The 14,144-nt window shown below is 47.1% G+C and overlaps 1 protein-coding gene across 1 annotated transcript in view; it reads right to left on the bottom strand.

Moving 5' to 3' along the window:
* The window catches only part of grin2bb (glutamate receptor, ionotropic, N-methyl D-aspartate 2B, genome duplicate b), a 116,002-nt gene that overhangs the window by 1,616 nt on the left and 100,242 nt on the right, over nucleotides 1-14,144 (bottom strand). Inside the window, exons 16-17 of the mRNA XM_061828706.1 lie at nucleotides 8,443-10,270; nucleotides 7,582-8,319 (exon numbers count right to left, since the gene is read on the bottom strand). Coding sequence (XP_061684690.1) covers nucleotides 7,919-8,319; nucleotides 8,443-10,270 — 2,229 coding nt within the window. The 3' untranslated portion in view covers nucleotides 7,582-7,918. The remainder of the gene's footprint in view (nucleotides 1-7,581; nucleotides 8,320-8,442; nucleotides 10,271-14,144) is intronic.

The following is a 14,144-nucleotide window of genomic DNA, read 5'->3' as shown; positions in this document are numbered from 1 at the left end:
ATTCAACTTAAAAAGTTGATAGCTGACTCCGGTTTTCTCCCACATCCCAAAAAACGTGAATTGTAGACTCTAAATTGCCCCAAGGTGCGATTGTGAGTGCGACTGTTGTCTGTCTCCTTGTGCCCTACGATTGGCTGGCGACCAGTTGAGGTTGTACCCCGCCTCCTGCTCGATGACAACTGGGATGGGCTCCAGCGCTCCCCCGCAACCCTTGTGAGGATTAGCGATGGATGGATGCTACAGGTCTATCCATCCATCCATCCATCCATCCATCCATCTGTTTTCCAATCTAAAGTACGAAATAATTTGGGTCGCAGGTGTCAAAGCCAAGGCCCTGGGTCCAGATCCGGCCCGAAACATGATTTTATGTGGCCTGCGAGGGCAAAACATCCGTCAAATTTTGTGATCCTTTTGAAAATCTAGACCAAAATTTCAAATTGTCATACATCATAAATCATAGCATTGAGATATTACAAGCATTCTTGTGTTTCCAAACATGAACAATGGTTGAAGAAGCCATTCGTCTTGATTTCCGATTCCAAAGCTAGTTCATCAATTTCATGCGTAAATATGACGGGGCGATTAAAGATGTTTACGGTTTCACAATCATAACGACCCTCTGAGCGAAACCGTAACGACAATGGGGTCCACGAAAAAAAAATGAATACGTGAGAGCAAAAATAAAATACTGGTTCATGTTCTACAGGGATGGATGGTTGCCAATAAAAACGAAACGAAATTCAATTTAAAATTTGACAAGTGACTCCGGTTTCTTCCCACACCCCAAAAAACGTGAATTGGAGACTCTAAATTGCCCCAAGGTGTGATTGTAAGCGCGGCTGTTTGTCTCCATGTGCCCTGCGATTGCCTGGCGACCAGTTGAGGTTGTACCCCGCCTCCTGCCAGATAAAAGCTAAAGTTGTGCATGCACTCCCGCGACCCCCGTGAGGATAAGCCGCTCAGAAAATGAATGGACGGATGGACGAATCAATCATGATTTAAGCGATTGGTTAAAGTTCCAAGCTTTGCAACGCTGCATTTGGCCGCCAGGGGTCACCGACGACCCGGGCAGCAGTCACAAGCAGTTTCGACCAAGTTTCCCACGGACACGAGTTTTCCTCGTGCTGCTCTGTCCCAAAATACTTTTAATAACCTCAACAATGAGTGTAAATCTTAACGCTTGGCTTTTTTTTTTTTTTATCTCCCAATACTTTGAACACCGTGTCGCAACAACTCAAAGTCGTCATCAAACTTTTGCTGCGACCACCGTTTCTTGCGTCCTGCAACACTTCCACGGGTGGTCTTCAACACCCCCCCCCCCCGTGGGGTGTTTGATATCTTTTGAAACGTGCACTCCCGTGCGCTCCGCTCCCTGATGTATTAACCCCGACGCGCTACGTGCACCAACCTCCCTTCCTCCTCCCTCCCGCGCGCACGTCGCCCACGCGCGGGGCGCTCGGATCAGGCTGTGCTTTCCATTTCGGTTTCGCTATTGTGGATGCGTTTCCGCATCCGATCCAGTGGAGATGCCGTGGGAATACTGTTTAAATCTCTCTCTCTTTTTTTTCCTCCTCCGCGCCGCCCTCCGCCCCTTCCGCCGCCATCTCTGGGAAGAAGAAGAAGAAGAAGAAGAAGAAGAAGAAGAAAAGAGAGAGAGAGAGAGAGAGAGAGAGCCAGTTGCTAGGTAACAGTTAATTGTCAAGAAGTAGTTACATGTGTTGCAATGCGCGCCGAGCTTGTCGGCTCGATGATGTTGGGAGAGAACAAGTGAGAAGAATAAGACACCGATGGAGGGAGGGATTATTACTCTGGAAGAAAGAAAAAAAAAAAAAACAAGATGTAAAGTGATGATAAGGGATTAGTCGCTCAGTAGCGCGCCAAAAGATGGAAAGATGCGCCCGCAAAAGGCGGCCATTGGCACGTGTCAAAAGCTGCTGATAAATATATCCCCTGTTGCTGGAGGAGGAGCGCAACATTTGCCTCCGGACGCTTTTGTACAGTATTTGCACAAAAAACATCAAATATTCCAGCGGCTCATCTCGCTTGATTTTGAGTTTCTGAGATTAATAACTGGCGTTTTCACCCTGACGCGCTGATACAGTCAAAACACCAATCAATCCTATTTGAATATCGCGTTAGCGCTTAGCAAGCAAGATAGTGCGGCGACGTCCGGAGCAACAAAACAAAGGCTGACGTCTAGAGCCCAGACCTAAATCCGAACCAAAACCCGTGGGGGGGGGAGGGGCAGAAGCCCTCATTTGCAAGGACGACTCGCAAAAGAATTTCGTGGAATGATTAATTCATAGTCTGTGCAACCATCGTTGGTTTATTATGTCATGATCAAAGCCGCTTATCCTCACCAGGGTCGCGGGAAAGCCGGCGCCTATGCCGGGTAGCTTCGGGCGAAAAGCGGACTACGCCCTGAACTGGTCGGCGGGCAGTCGTCGACGCCGTCACTGAGCGGGAATCGATCCCACGATGCCCGCACCAAAGGCAGGCGTGTGTACCACTACACCAGGGGTGCTCAATGCGTCAACTGCGGGATGGCATGCCAAAAAAAAAAAAAAAAAAAAAGACGTCAGCCAACGTTCCCTCTAAACTGTGCGCATGTGCAACTGTGCACCACTGATGCAGTCTCTTCGCAGATATTCGGCGTTGCGCGCAAAAAAATAAGAATCCAACGCAAATTGAAAGTTTATTCAATTTGTGGCATTTTGCAATGTAATTCAATGAGTGAGGGATGACTGGTTGTTACATCCAATGGCACAATTCACATACGTACTGTAAAAAAAACTGAAAAGAAGAAGCCACTGGTTTCTTTTAGGCAGCACACGGAACTCTCTCTAACAAAGACCACTCCTAGTTTACCTTACACCCCCCCACCCCGCTCTTAAAGACGTACACTCATAATTACAAACGTTACAGTACTTACGCACCCCGTCAATGTGTTTTATAATGACAGCGTCCACCACCGCACAGTCCAAGCAACGTAGAGCAAAGACGAGCTAGACATGCTGCTTATGCTTACTTTCCATATTAATGGAGAAAGTTAAAAAAGATGCAATGACTGTCGGAGCATGTGAACGATCGAAGAAAAAGTGGTGAAACCGGATGAGATTTTCTCTTTTGCGAGTGGGAAAGGTCTGGTTTCAAGCCAAACTAGAAAGTGCAGGATGAGAGGGTGTGTAGTCATTTTAAAATTCCACCTGATCCAATACAGTGCACAAAAAGCTAATTCTGTATTTTAAATATAGGAGGCAACATAACATTAACCTGAAAATGGTTTGGGAGCAAGTCGTCGGCAGCTCGCGAGAGGCTGGCTGCTTGAAAAGTAGATCTTGGGGTAAAAAGTCTGCCCCTGGACAACACCATCAGTGACTCTATTTGTTGATTATTTATTCAAATAATTTCCATGAAGCATTTTTAATCATGTTATTTTAGATTGGAAAAACTTATTTTCAACAGGGGTGTGTTCACTTTTCATATCTAATGTAGATAGTAGCAATCCTTTAAGCGGAAATAAAGTTAAAACGTGAAAATGAGATGACACGCACGTGAGATTTCACTCTTTTTTTTTTATTAATACTCAACACTTTTATTCCAAAGAGACAGAAGAATAATATTTCTCAGCACTTGTTTGCACATCGACTGTGTGTGTGTGTGTGTGTGTGTGTGTGTATGTGTGTTTTCATCGCATTGTTCAATATTACTAAATATTCCATCAAATTTGAAATACTCTCTTCACACAAGTAATTCATCTGCATACAAAAAAAAAAAAAAAAATCTGAGGCTGAACAAGATTTGGAGTCCTATGTACATTTTCACAATTTGTACAGCTCGGGGACGCCGGCGGACCGTCTGAGGCCCGAACGGAAGAGGAACAAAAAGAGGAACAAAGTTGTTCTTCCCGTGGAGCAAATATTGAACGCACTTCCTGTGACTTATCAAACAATTGAACACAACGCGTCCTGAAGTAGTTACAAAAACCAGTTTGCAAGGGGCGACCCGCCAATCAAAGATTTATCCCAAATCCATATTTTTCTCCACCGTTTTGTACATTTTTTTTTTTAAATATCAAAAATCCATGAGTGCCACTATGTACACGGAGTTGTATCGTACATATAAAAAGAAGTGTTTGTTCTCCACTCGCGCTGCGTGTCGCGCACACAGAGGTAATCAAGCGTACAAATTCAGGCACCTACGACGACAGAAATCATATTTTTTTTTTGGGGGGGGGGGGGGTTTGTTGTTGTTGTTTTTTTTTTTTTTTTTAAAAAGGAGAATCCGACCCAAAAAATGATGAGAAAGGCTTCTTCAGTGACTGCCATCAAAAGCGCCATCTTGTTGTTTGTTCAAGAACGTTTCGCCAACGCAACCGTTAAAAACAAACAAACAAAAAAAAAACTTGGCAGTATTCACTTTTGATTTTGGCGCGTTGGGTTTGGGTCGGTAGCACAAGCGCGACGCACGCACACACCAACGCCGATGAGTAGCGGTGACATTTAAAAAAAAATAATAATAATAATAATAAAATGCCCATATTTTGGGCCAAAGTTCAAGATTAGAAAAGCATAAAGAAAGAAAAAAAAAAGCGTATCCATGCAAACACTTATTATCATACATACTGACTTGTCAAGCGAGTTAAATAAAGTTGTGAAAGAGAACATTCACACAATCGTGTGCTCTTAATTTCAATTCAGGCATGATTTGATTTTTTTTTTTCTCCAAAATTGATTCACATAGTCCAAGAAATTGCAATATGAAGGGTGGCGGGGGGAGAATTAAACACTGGAACTGCCAAAGGCAAAACTCTTGATTTTTTTTTTTCTTTTTTATATAGTACACCAGCAGCCCTTTTTTTGCACAAATGCAATTTGGCGATATTAAACAATATTATTAATATATTCCCACCGATGTCAAGTTGAATTGGAGTGGGGGGGGGGGCACCCTCCGCGACTTGCCCGTGCCAAGTTTTTGATGGCGACATTTTGACCCCAGAACATACAGTAATTGTAATAGCTCTATATTAAATAATAATAATAATAATTCCAACAAATGAAGTTGACCGTAGGGGTCCAGGTCAGCCCGGAAAGTGACGAAGAAGACAAGCACACTGGAAAATGGAAGGATGGACGATGACACGCGAGATTGTTTGACTTTGGAAGTTCCAAGCGGGAAAGCAGCTCACCCGTATGAAATCAAAACGGAATTTTTCTCCAGGGGGGCAAAAGTGCAAAGCGAATGCTCTTAATGTGCCAAAATCGGGATAAAAATATCAAATTGAACTTTTTTTTTTCCCCTCCCCAAACACCTGACAACATTGAAATTAATTTTAGTGTGTATAATTCAGCCTACGTGAGACAAATTGGCTGCCTTGCAGTTTTCTCAGCAAGCTGGCTGTGCTTGTATATTTATATATATATAAAATATATACGATTTATTTATTATTATTATATTTTTGCTATATATAGAAAGGGAAACCCTGCTTTTACCAAAATGTCAACGTCGGCCTTAGATGAGCGGTAAACAAAAGTTTACAACTGTTGTGCGACCAGATTCAAATTTTTTTAGGGGAACAATGTTCAATTTCAGTGTTAAATGTTGACATTTTTGTTACCTTTTTTGTTGTTAAAGTATTTCTCATGGCTCATAATTGTACTCTCATCATTTAGGACAAGAAGTAATATCTACTTGAAGTATAATTCTTGACATTAATTGAGGTAAATGCAACCCTTGGCATGAAATACGGTCATTTTCCGGCCTACAAGCCGCAACTTTTTCCACACGCTTTCAACCCTGCGGTTTATGCGGTGATGCGGCTAATTTGTGCATTTTTCTAATGGCCGCAAGGGGGCACTCCAGCGGAAAAGGTAAGAGTGAGACCGGTGGAATGTATGTGCCGAAGAAGTGATTTTTACCAGCTCTGTTAGCGCTGGACTAGTGTCTTTCTGCTGTGTTACGGGTGTGTTTCTGTGATATTTACCGGTAAGTCTTATTTTAACCGGCCCTGTTTACGCTGCGCTAGGGTTACGCGTTGTACTAGCGTGTTTCTGCTGTGTTACTGGCGTGTCTCAGTGATATTTACCAGTAAGTTTTATTTTAACCGGCCCTGTCAGCGCTGCGCTGGCGTTAGCGCTGTGCTAGCGTGTTTCTGCTGTGTCACTGGCGTGTCTCAGTGATATTTACCAGTAAGATTTAGTTTTAACCGGCCCTGTTAGCGCTGTGCTAGTGTGTTTCCGCTGTGTTACTGGTGTGTTTCTGTGATATTTACCAGTAAGTTTTAGTTTAACCGGCCCTGTCAGCGCTGCGCTGGCGTTAGCGCTGTGCTAGCGTGTTTCTGCTGTGTCACTGGCGTGTCTCAGTGATATTTACCAGTAAGATTTAATTTTAACTGGCCCTGTTAGCGCTGCGCTGGCGTTAGCGCTGTGCTAGCGTGTTTCTGCTGTGTTACTGGCGTGTCTCAGTGATATTTACTGGTAAGTTTCATTTTAACTGGCCCCGTTAGCGTTAGCGCTACCATTAAACTCTTTCTGTGTACCATCTTTGTAAATAAGTCGTGTTTCAATGTGAGTTGCAATGCGGGCGCTTGCGGCTTTTACACAGCTGCGCCGCACGTATGTACCAAATGGTATTTCCTTTACAAATGTACTGCGTGAGGCTTGTAACCAGGTGCGCTCTGTGGGCCGGGAATTACGGTACACGTTCCGAAAAATGAAAATGCAGCGATTGGTGGAGATAAAAGCAACAAGCAGGTGGTCAGATAAACTAAAAATAATTCAACAGCGATAATCTCGTCAGTACCAGTCTCGGCTTTGGCGTTAGAGAGGATTTTTAGTCATATTTTTTCCCCTGGCACATTGGCTGATAAATTATTAGTCCCGTTTTCCGGTTTTGGAGGGTCGGTGTTAGAACGCAGCCTTTAGAAAAGGACACCTGAAAGTTTGTCGTGGTCACAACTTTCTTTGACTCGTGAATCCTGTGTTGAAGGTTTGCGATGATTTTGGGCCCTGAAATCGAGGAACCAAATCGAGGAATCTGGAGGCGATTTATGCCTTAAGGCACATCCAGCTCGAAATGTGAGAAGATAATAAAAAAAAAAAAAAAAAAAGGTTTCGGTGCCGCCGAGCAGAAAGAAAGAGAAAAAAGCGTAAAGGAAGGGAAAACCAGTACCATGGCGTTAGGCTTCTAAACAGCTGGAAAAAAACCAAAAAATGTAAACCATTGAAGTACATTGTACTCAGCACGTCATGCCTTTTGGTCACGTACACGACACGATACTCAAAACACTTTGAATAAAAGTAAATAAATCAAAATAAGTAAATCAAACGTGAAGAAGTCATTCATTGCAAAGAAGAATCCAAAAAGGACAGGAGCCCCCCCCCCCCCCCCCCCGCCCCCCGAAAAGTGGTCCACGAGTCTCCTGTGACGTCGGCAAGCGAAGAAACGATCAACATCATACGAGCACGACTTGAAGAAAAAAAAAAAAAAAAAAAAATTGGAAACCAAAACAATCATCTGGAAACACTCGAGTAATATTCAGTAATAATATGAACACTATTGGTACAATTATTGTTAATTTACCCTGTTACTTCAGCAGTGTTGACGTCTCATTGATGATTGTAAATCCCGTTGTCTTGGAACAAGGAGCGTGTAACGCGAGCAGGGCGCCCCCTACCGCCCCGGCCCCCTTCTCGCCTCGGTCTTTCTAGCCCTACCTCCTTCCCAGCACCGCAATCCTCACAAGTTCGGCTTTGAGGGCGCTCCAGACGGTTGCGTTTAGTGGCGTGACGACCGACAAAACCCACTGGTGTCTTCTTGACCTTCTCCGCTCACAAAAGAGGATTTTAGTTTTTTTTTTTTGTTTCTTCTCAGTTTTCCATCGATCTTCACCCACTTTCGTCGCGCGTCTCTCCTGGCCTCAGACATCCGACTCGATGCTGGAGAGCTTTTCGTAGACGTGTCCGTTGCTGGCACCGTTGAAGGGTCTTTGGCCCAAACCTAACGCGTCGCGGCCCCCGGGCATGAGCTTGTTGGCCCCGAGGTGGTTGCCCATGGGACCGCCCACCCCGCCCAGACACAGATCTTTGGGGAACCTGGGGGCTACTACATTGGACATCACCCCGGCCGTGGCCGACGCGGGCAAATAAGAAGCCGCCCCCGCGGAGCCCCGGAAGTCCCCTCCTCCTCGGCTGTTGTTGAGTAGCTGCTGCTGCTGCTGTTGCTGCGCCTGCGGCTTTTTGACGTAGTACGGTTTGGCGCCGTGTAAAAGACACTGGTCATCGCCGAAGGTTGGGACGAAGGGGTTCTGGTTCACCTTATCTGGGTAGAGAGATTTAGACAAGGAGTAAGTCCCGGCGCCTCTGCCACCGCTCCCGCCTCCCATCGCAGCCCTGTCCCTGTCCCGTAGGTCTCTCTCGCCCACAGAGCGGCGGTGCAACCCACCTTCGCCTCCGCGAAACAAACTAAAGGAGGAGCCCCCTTTAGCCCTGTCGCCGCCTAATCCTCCAAACATGGGAGAATCTCTTTCTCCTGCGTACCTCTCAAACATCTGAGCGTAAGGGCTGGGGCCCTCCGTGTAGCGGTCTTTGTCTTTCAGGCTGACACTACGGGGCTGGGCGAACTGGCCCCCGCCACCCCCTCCCTTGCGACCCGATCCCTCCCTCTGCAGGTCTACGAATGTGTCGTAAGAATGCTGCCTGCGCAAGACCCGCCCGCCCGGCCCTAGCTTCCTGCTCTGAGTCGGCGTGTGGCCCGCTCCCATGTTAATCTTCCCCGCGGGAAACACGACGTGGTTATCCTCGCTGATGTTGTACAGGTTGCTCGGCTGGATCTTACACGAGTCGCAGCGCTTGCAGCTAGCGGAGGTGGGGCGAACGCCGCCCCCCCCAATCCCGCCAGCCGGGCACGCGCCCCCGACGCCTCCGCCGTGGTGGCAGACGCCGTGGCAGCTACGACACTCCCATTCGCCTCCGGCGATCCCGCCTCCTCCCAGTCCGGAGACGGCCTTTTCCCAGCAGGTGTGGGCCTGCTGGCCCGCCGACAAGGGAGCCAGCCCACCTTTGGACTCCTGCTTCTTGATTTTTCCTTTCAGAAAGTCTTCCACGGGTACTAGGCTCTTACAGATACCGCCACCGCTACCGACGCCCACGCCACTTCCTCCACTTCCACCCTCTTGCTCCCACTTGCTCTCCTTAGAGCGGAATTGGTCCGCATAGAATTCCCTCAAGTTCTCTTTGTCTTTGCGGAATACGTAAGGCGAAGCGTTACCCCCTCCTCGCTTCCGCTCCAGGGGAGGTGAGATGGTGCGGTGTGCCAGGTGCCCGTGAGGGAAGTGGTGGTGGACGGTGTGGTGGTGGGGTCTCCTCCTGAAGCCGCTCAGCTCTATCTCGTCCTGCTCCCGTCTGACCTTGGCAGAGGCCGGCCTCTTTTTCAGGCTGTCCCTGTACTGCTTATGCCGCTTGGCGTTGCCCTCCAAGTTGCCGTAGGTGACGGTGTGGGTGGAGATATCCGACACGTCGGAGCGAACGTTTCCGTCGTCCCCTCCTGAGCCTCCCCCGCCCCCGCCTCCCCCGCAGTACCTCTCTTGACCCCCGATGAGCCCCGTGCTGGATGCGCCTCCTTTGAACGAAAATCTCCCGTACACATTGCTTCCCTTGAACCCGACTTGGTTGGAATCCGCGGGGGGGTGACCCGCAATCAGGTCAAACTTATTGGTATTCCTGTGAGTCATGGAGGGGCGGGGCTGGGTGGTGAAGATGGGTGCAACTCCTCCCCCTAAACTTTCGCAATCGAACATGCCGCCTTCCAATGAGCTAGCGCTGCCTAAGCTACGCGGCCTATTAGGCGGGGGACCGGACATACCCAAAGCCGAGACCGGGTGGTGGTGCCGGTAATGGTCCTGGTACAAGTTGTTGTCCTTCAGGGGCAAGTTCCCAAAAGTCCTCTCCACCTCGCCGATGTAGTCCGTGAACATGTTGTCCTCTTGGATGTAGGGCGGTGCCGTCTTGCAGTCGGGAGGGTGCCCGACGAGGCTGCGCCGGTGCTCCTGAATGTCATAGATGGCCGAATCGCGGCCGCCGTGGTTGTATTCCAGGGCCGCGTGCGGCGAACCGTTGATGCCCGGCACTGCAGTCATGTCCTTGGCAGTCCGGAGCAAGCGCAGGATGTTGGAGTGGGTGTTGTTCATGTTCTTCTTAATGGTGGATGAAGGTGAGTCGATGGTGGATTTGTTTTCCTCAATTTGTACTCCGTGTATGCAGCTGTAGATTCCCTGGAGGGTGGGAATTGGAGATGAGCGGGCAGGTGAGATGAGGTGGGAGGAGAAGGAAGAAGAGTCAGAAGAACAATAAAAAAATAAAAAATAAAAATAAAGGCACGAGCGGTAAAAACGGAGCCCCGCGGGGACCAAAGACTTCATCATTTGGACAGGGATTAGTGAAAGCGCCTGTCATGACTGCGTGGTTAAATCTTAATTCCTGAGAAGTGAAAGCAGTTGAGCCAGAAATCAAGTATGAGGGAATCGGTCAATTTTGTTGGGGGCCATTTCTACGGCATTTTACTTTTTTGAAAATAATCCAGTTGTGTCCATTCTTTTTTTTTTGCATGTCTAACAACTAAACACAGCACGGTGCAAGTGTTTCATCTGGCATTGGACAGTTGCAATAACCACGCAGAAAACAACAACTGCTTCTCCAGCAAAGCGCACATTGACCACGCAGCGACTGTGTCCTGTTATCCAGTCTCACATAAAAGACTGAAGACTATCGACAGTCTTGGACGAGTTGCAGCAGCTGCTGCGCATGCACGTGTCTTTACACGGGACGTCTTCAACTACTGGCACGCATACTACAGAACAGAACAACTACATGGCAGTTTTCGGATCGTCCTGTAAAGACTGATCAGCGCAAAGGCCGGCAGACCGCAAACCAGAATCTATTCACCTTTTGCGAGTGAGCCTGTCGTACAGTCTGTCCGTCTATCATATCTGACATCAAGACTGTTTTCCGGACTCTTCTTGAGCCGGTTCTCTTCCGTGTTTCTGGTCCTTGACTGAGCGGCAGCTCCTCCATAGGGAACCTTGTGATCTGATCTCTCCGCATCTGAAGCTGCTCAGAAATGGAACAGATGAAACTTCCAAGGTCCTTCCTGCTACTAATTCGATTCTTCTTCCTTTAGAATTTTTGTCATTAGCGTGAAACCAGCTTTGGATGTAGACGAGACTTCTTCTTCTTTTCCTTTTGGCTTGTCCCGTTTGGGGTCGCCACAGCGTGTCATCTTTTTCCATCTAAGCCTATCTCGTGCATCCTCCTCTCTAATCCCACCGACCGTCCTCATGTCCTCCCTCACAACATCCATCAACCTCTTATTTGGTCTTCCTCTCGCTCTTTTCCCTGACAGGTCCATCCTCAGCACCCTTCGACCAAATATACTCACTCTCTCGCCTCTGGACATGTCCAAACCATCAAAGTCTCCAAAACATCCAACTTTGGCTCCCCCTCTAATGAGCTAATTTCTAATCCTATCCAACCTGTTCACGCCGAGCGAGAACCTCAACATCTTCATTTCTGCCATCTCCAGTTCTCCATCCTCAGACGCTCTCGCCTCCGGACATGTCTAAACCATCGAAGTCTGTTCTCTCAAACCTGGTCTCCAAAACATCCAACATTGGCTGTCCCTGTATTGAGCTCATTTCTACCTGTTCACTCCAAGCGAGAACCTCAACATCTTCATTTCTGCCACCTCCAGTTCTGCTTCCTGTTGTTTCTTCAGAGCCACCGTCTCTAATCCGTCCATCATGGCCGGCCTGACCGTTGTTTCATAGACTTTGGCCTTCATGCTAGCGGAGACTCTTCTGTCACATAGAACACCAGACACCTTCCGCCAAGTGTTCCACCCCGCTTGGACCTGTTTCTTCACTTCCACCATTGCTCTGGATTGTTGAAGTATTTGAAGTCGTCCACCCTCGCCATCTCTTCTCCGTTAAGCTTCACTCTTCCACCCCTGCCCCTCTCATTCACGCACATATATATATATATATACATATTATATTATAGTAAGTAAGTTTATGTTGGCTTGTCCCGTTAGGGGTCGCCACAGAGTTCCATCTCAGACGAACGCTTATATTTGTTTGGCACAGTTTTTACGCCGGACGCCCTTCCTGACGCAACCCCTCTTGGGGAGTAGACACCCCAGTCAAATACGAGCTCACGACCCCTGGTTTAGCAAAACCACTACTCTAACCACTGTATATTAATATTCATCAAACAAATTCCATAACGGATGCAGACTCGACTGTTTTGTTATTATGCTTCACCACTAAAAATCAACTCTTGTTTTGGAGCACAGAAAATTCCTGATCATGGACTACTTGACAAATCTCACACTTGAAGGCAGATTTGAGGTTTCACACTTGGCCGCCGGACAAAAGAAACTGTTCAAGTGCTCAATGGCAGTTCTGACGTGGAAGTTCACTCTCAGGTCAACGAGAGTGGGCGTTAAACAAAGCGACAATTCGAAACGACTTCAGCTCGCAGGCAAAGGAATTAAACGCTGGTGTCTTTAGTCGAGAGCATTTCGGCGCAACAACCTTCTCGCCGAAAAGGTAGCATTATGCAAATTAATTGCGCCTCAAACGGGGACGCAAACAGCCCGCAATAACACTAAGACACCGTGTTAAATGACCCGTCAGGGAAACGTCGTCAGGTACGCTCAACTTTTCCTGACAGACTTTTAGATCGCTAGCCGCCGTCGTGCCGGAGAATAGTCAAGACAATTTTCTTTGATTGCTTACTTGATGAACTGCCATGACCAGAAAGACCTGGACAAGTTTTTAATTTTTTTAGCACGAGTGGAGATGTACGCACGTTTCGCTTGTATTCTTCAGCTTGTAACCCTTTTTTTTTTTGGTATTGTCGGTGCGGGGTCACTAAAACCACGGAAAAACTATTCCGAGCGGTTAGGATGACGGGTTGAGGTTTACGGTTATGAAGCCACTAATCATGTTCATGGTTTCTCACAACTATGATTATGACTAACAATTATCAATCGTGATTCCAAAAGACTGGAAAGAAATGAACACCAGAGTGCAAAACTTGATTTCAGTCAATCCCTACGAGTGTTGACGTTTTCAAATGACAACTTTCCTTGGGAATCACAATGTCCCCAATGCTGGTGAGGCCCAAGGTCTAATTCTGTGGGCCTCGTGTTGAAGACCTCTCACGCAGGATGAGCGTTAGGATTAAGAGTCAGAGGGAGTTTTGGATTTCGGGCAGCCATGACGGCTTCTCACTAGCGTCGTGGCTTAGTGCGACGTTTATGTAAGTTCGGTTAGGTTAGAGGTAGGAAAGGCTCCGCGTCTTCAGTGGACTGACAATTTTGAAGAAATGAAAGATGAGATAATTGGAAAGAGTAAAATAGTGTCCACCGACAGCAGCTCGCACTGCCTATTCACGTTAACGTGTTAATATCATGGGCCATGTTTGTATTGTTTGTCATCATTGCCTCTTTTTAACCTTGTTTTCACCTCGTGTGCCTTGAAAGGTGCCAATGTATGAAATGAATTACCGTCATTTCTGGCCCATAAGCCGCGACTTTTTTCACACGCTTTCAACCCTGCGGCTTATGCTTTATTATTTTTGCTTTTTTTCTCACGGCCGCAAGGGGGCGCACAAGCTCAAAAGGTAAGAGTGAGACCGGTGGAATATATGTGCCGAGGAAGTGATTTTTATCAATGTTTTTTTTTTTTTTTTTTTTTTTTTAACCGTCCCTGTTAGAGCTGCGGTAGCGTTAGCGCTGTGCTAGCATGTTGCTGCTGTGTCTCGGCAATTTTTACCGGTATGTTTTTTTTTTTTTTAACCGGCCCTGTTAGCGCTGAGCTAGCGTTAGCACTATGCTAGCGTCTTGCTGCTGTGTCTCGGCGATTTTTACCGGTATGTTTTTTTTTTAACCGGCCCTGTTAGCGCCCTGCTGGTGTTAGCACCGCGCTAGCATGTTGCTGCTGTTTTACTGCCGCATCTCAGTGATTTAGGTATGTTTTTTTTTTAACCGCCCCTGTTAGTGATGTGCTACCATTTTGCTACTGTGTAGCTGCAGCTTTTTTTTGTTTGTTTGTTTTTTTTTTTTTTTACTGGCCCCGTTTGTGCTAC

Source organism: Syngnathoides biaculeatus, chromosome 9 (assembly GCF_019802595.1).
Source record: "Syngnathoides biaculeatus isolate LvHL_M chromosome 9, ASM1980259v1, whole genome shotgun sequence".
In the NCBI taxonomy this organism is placed as follows: domain Eukaryota; kingdom Metazoa; phylum Chordata; class Actinopteri; order Syngnathiformes; family Syngnathidae; genus Syngnathoides; species Syngnathoides biaculeatus.
The sequence above is the reverse complement of the archived record's forward strand: the minus strand, read 5'-3'. Positions and strand labels throughout refer to the sequence as shown.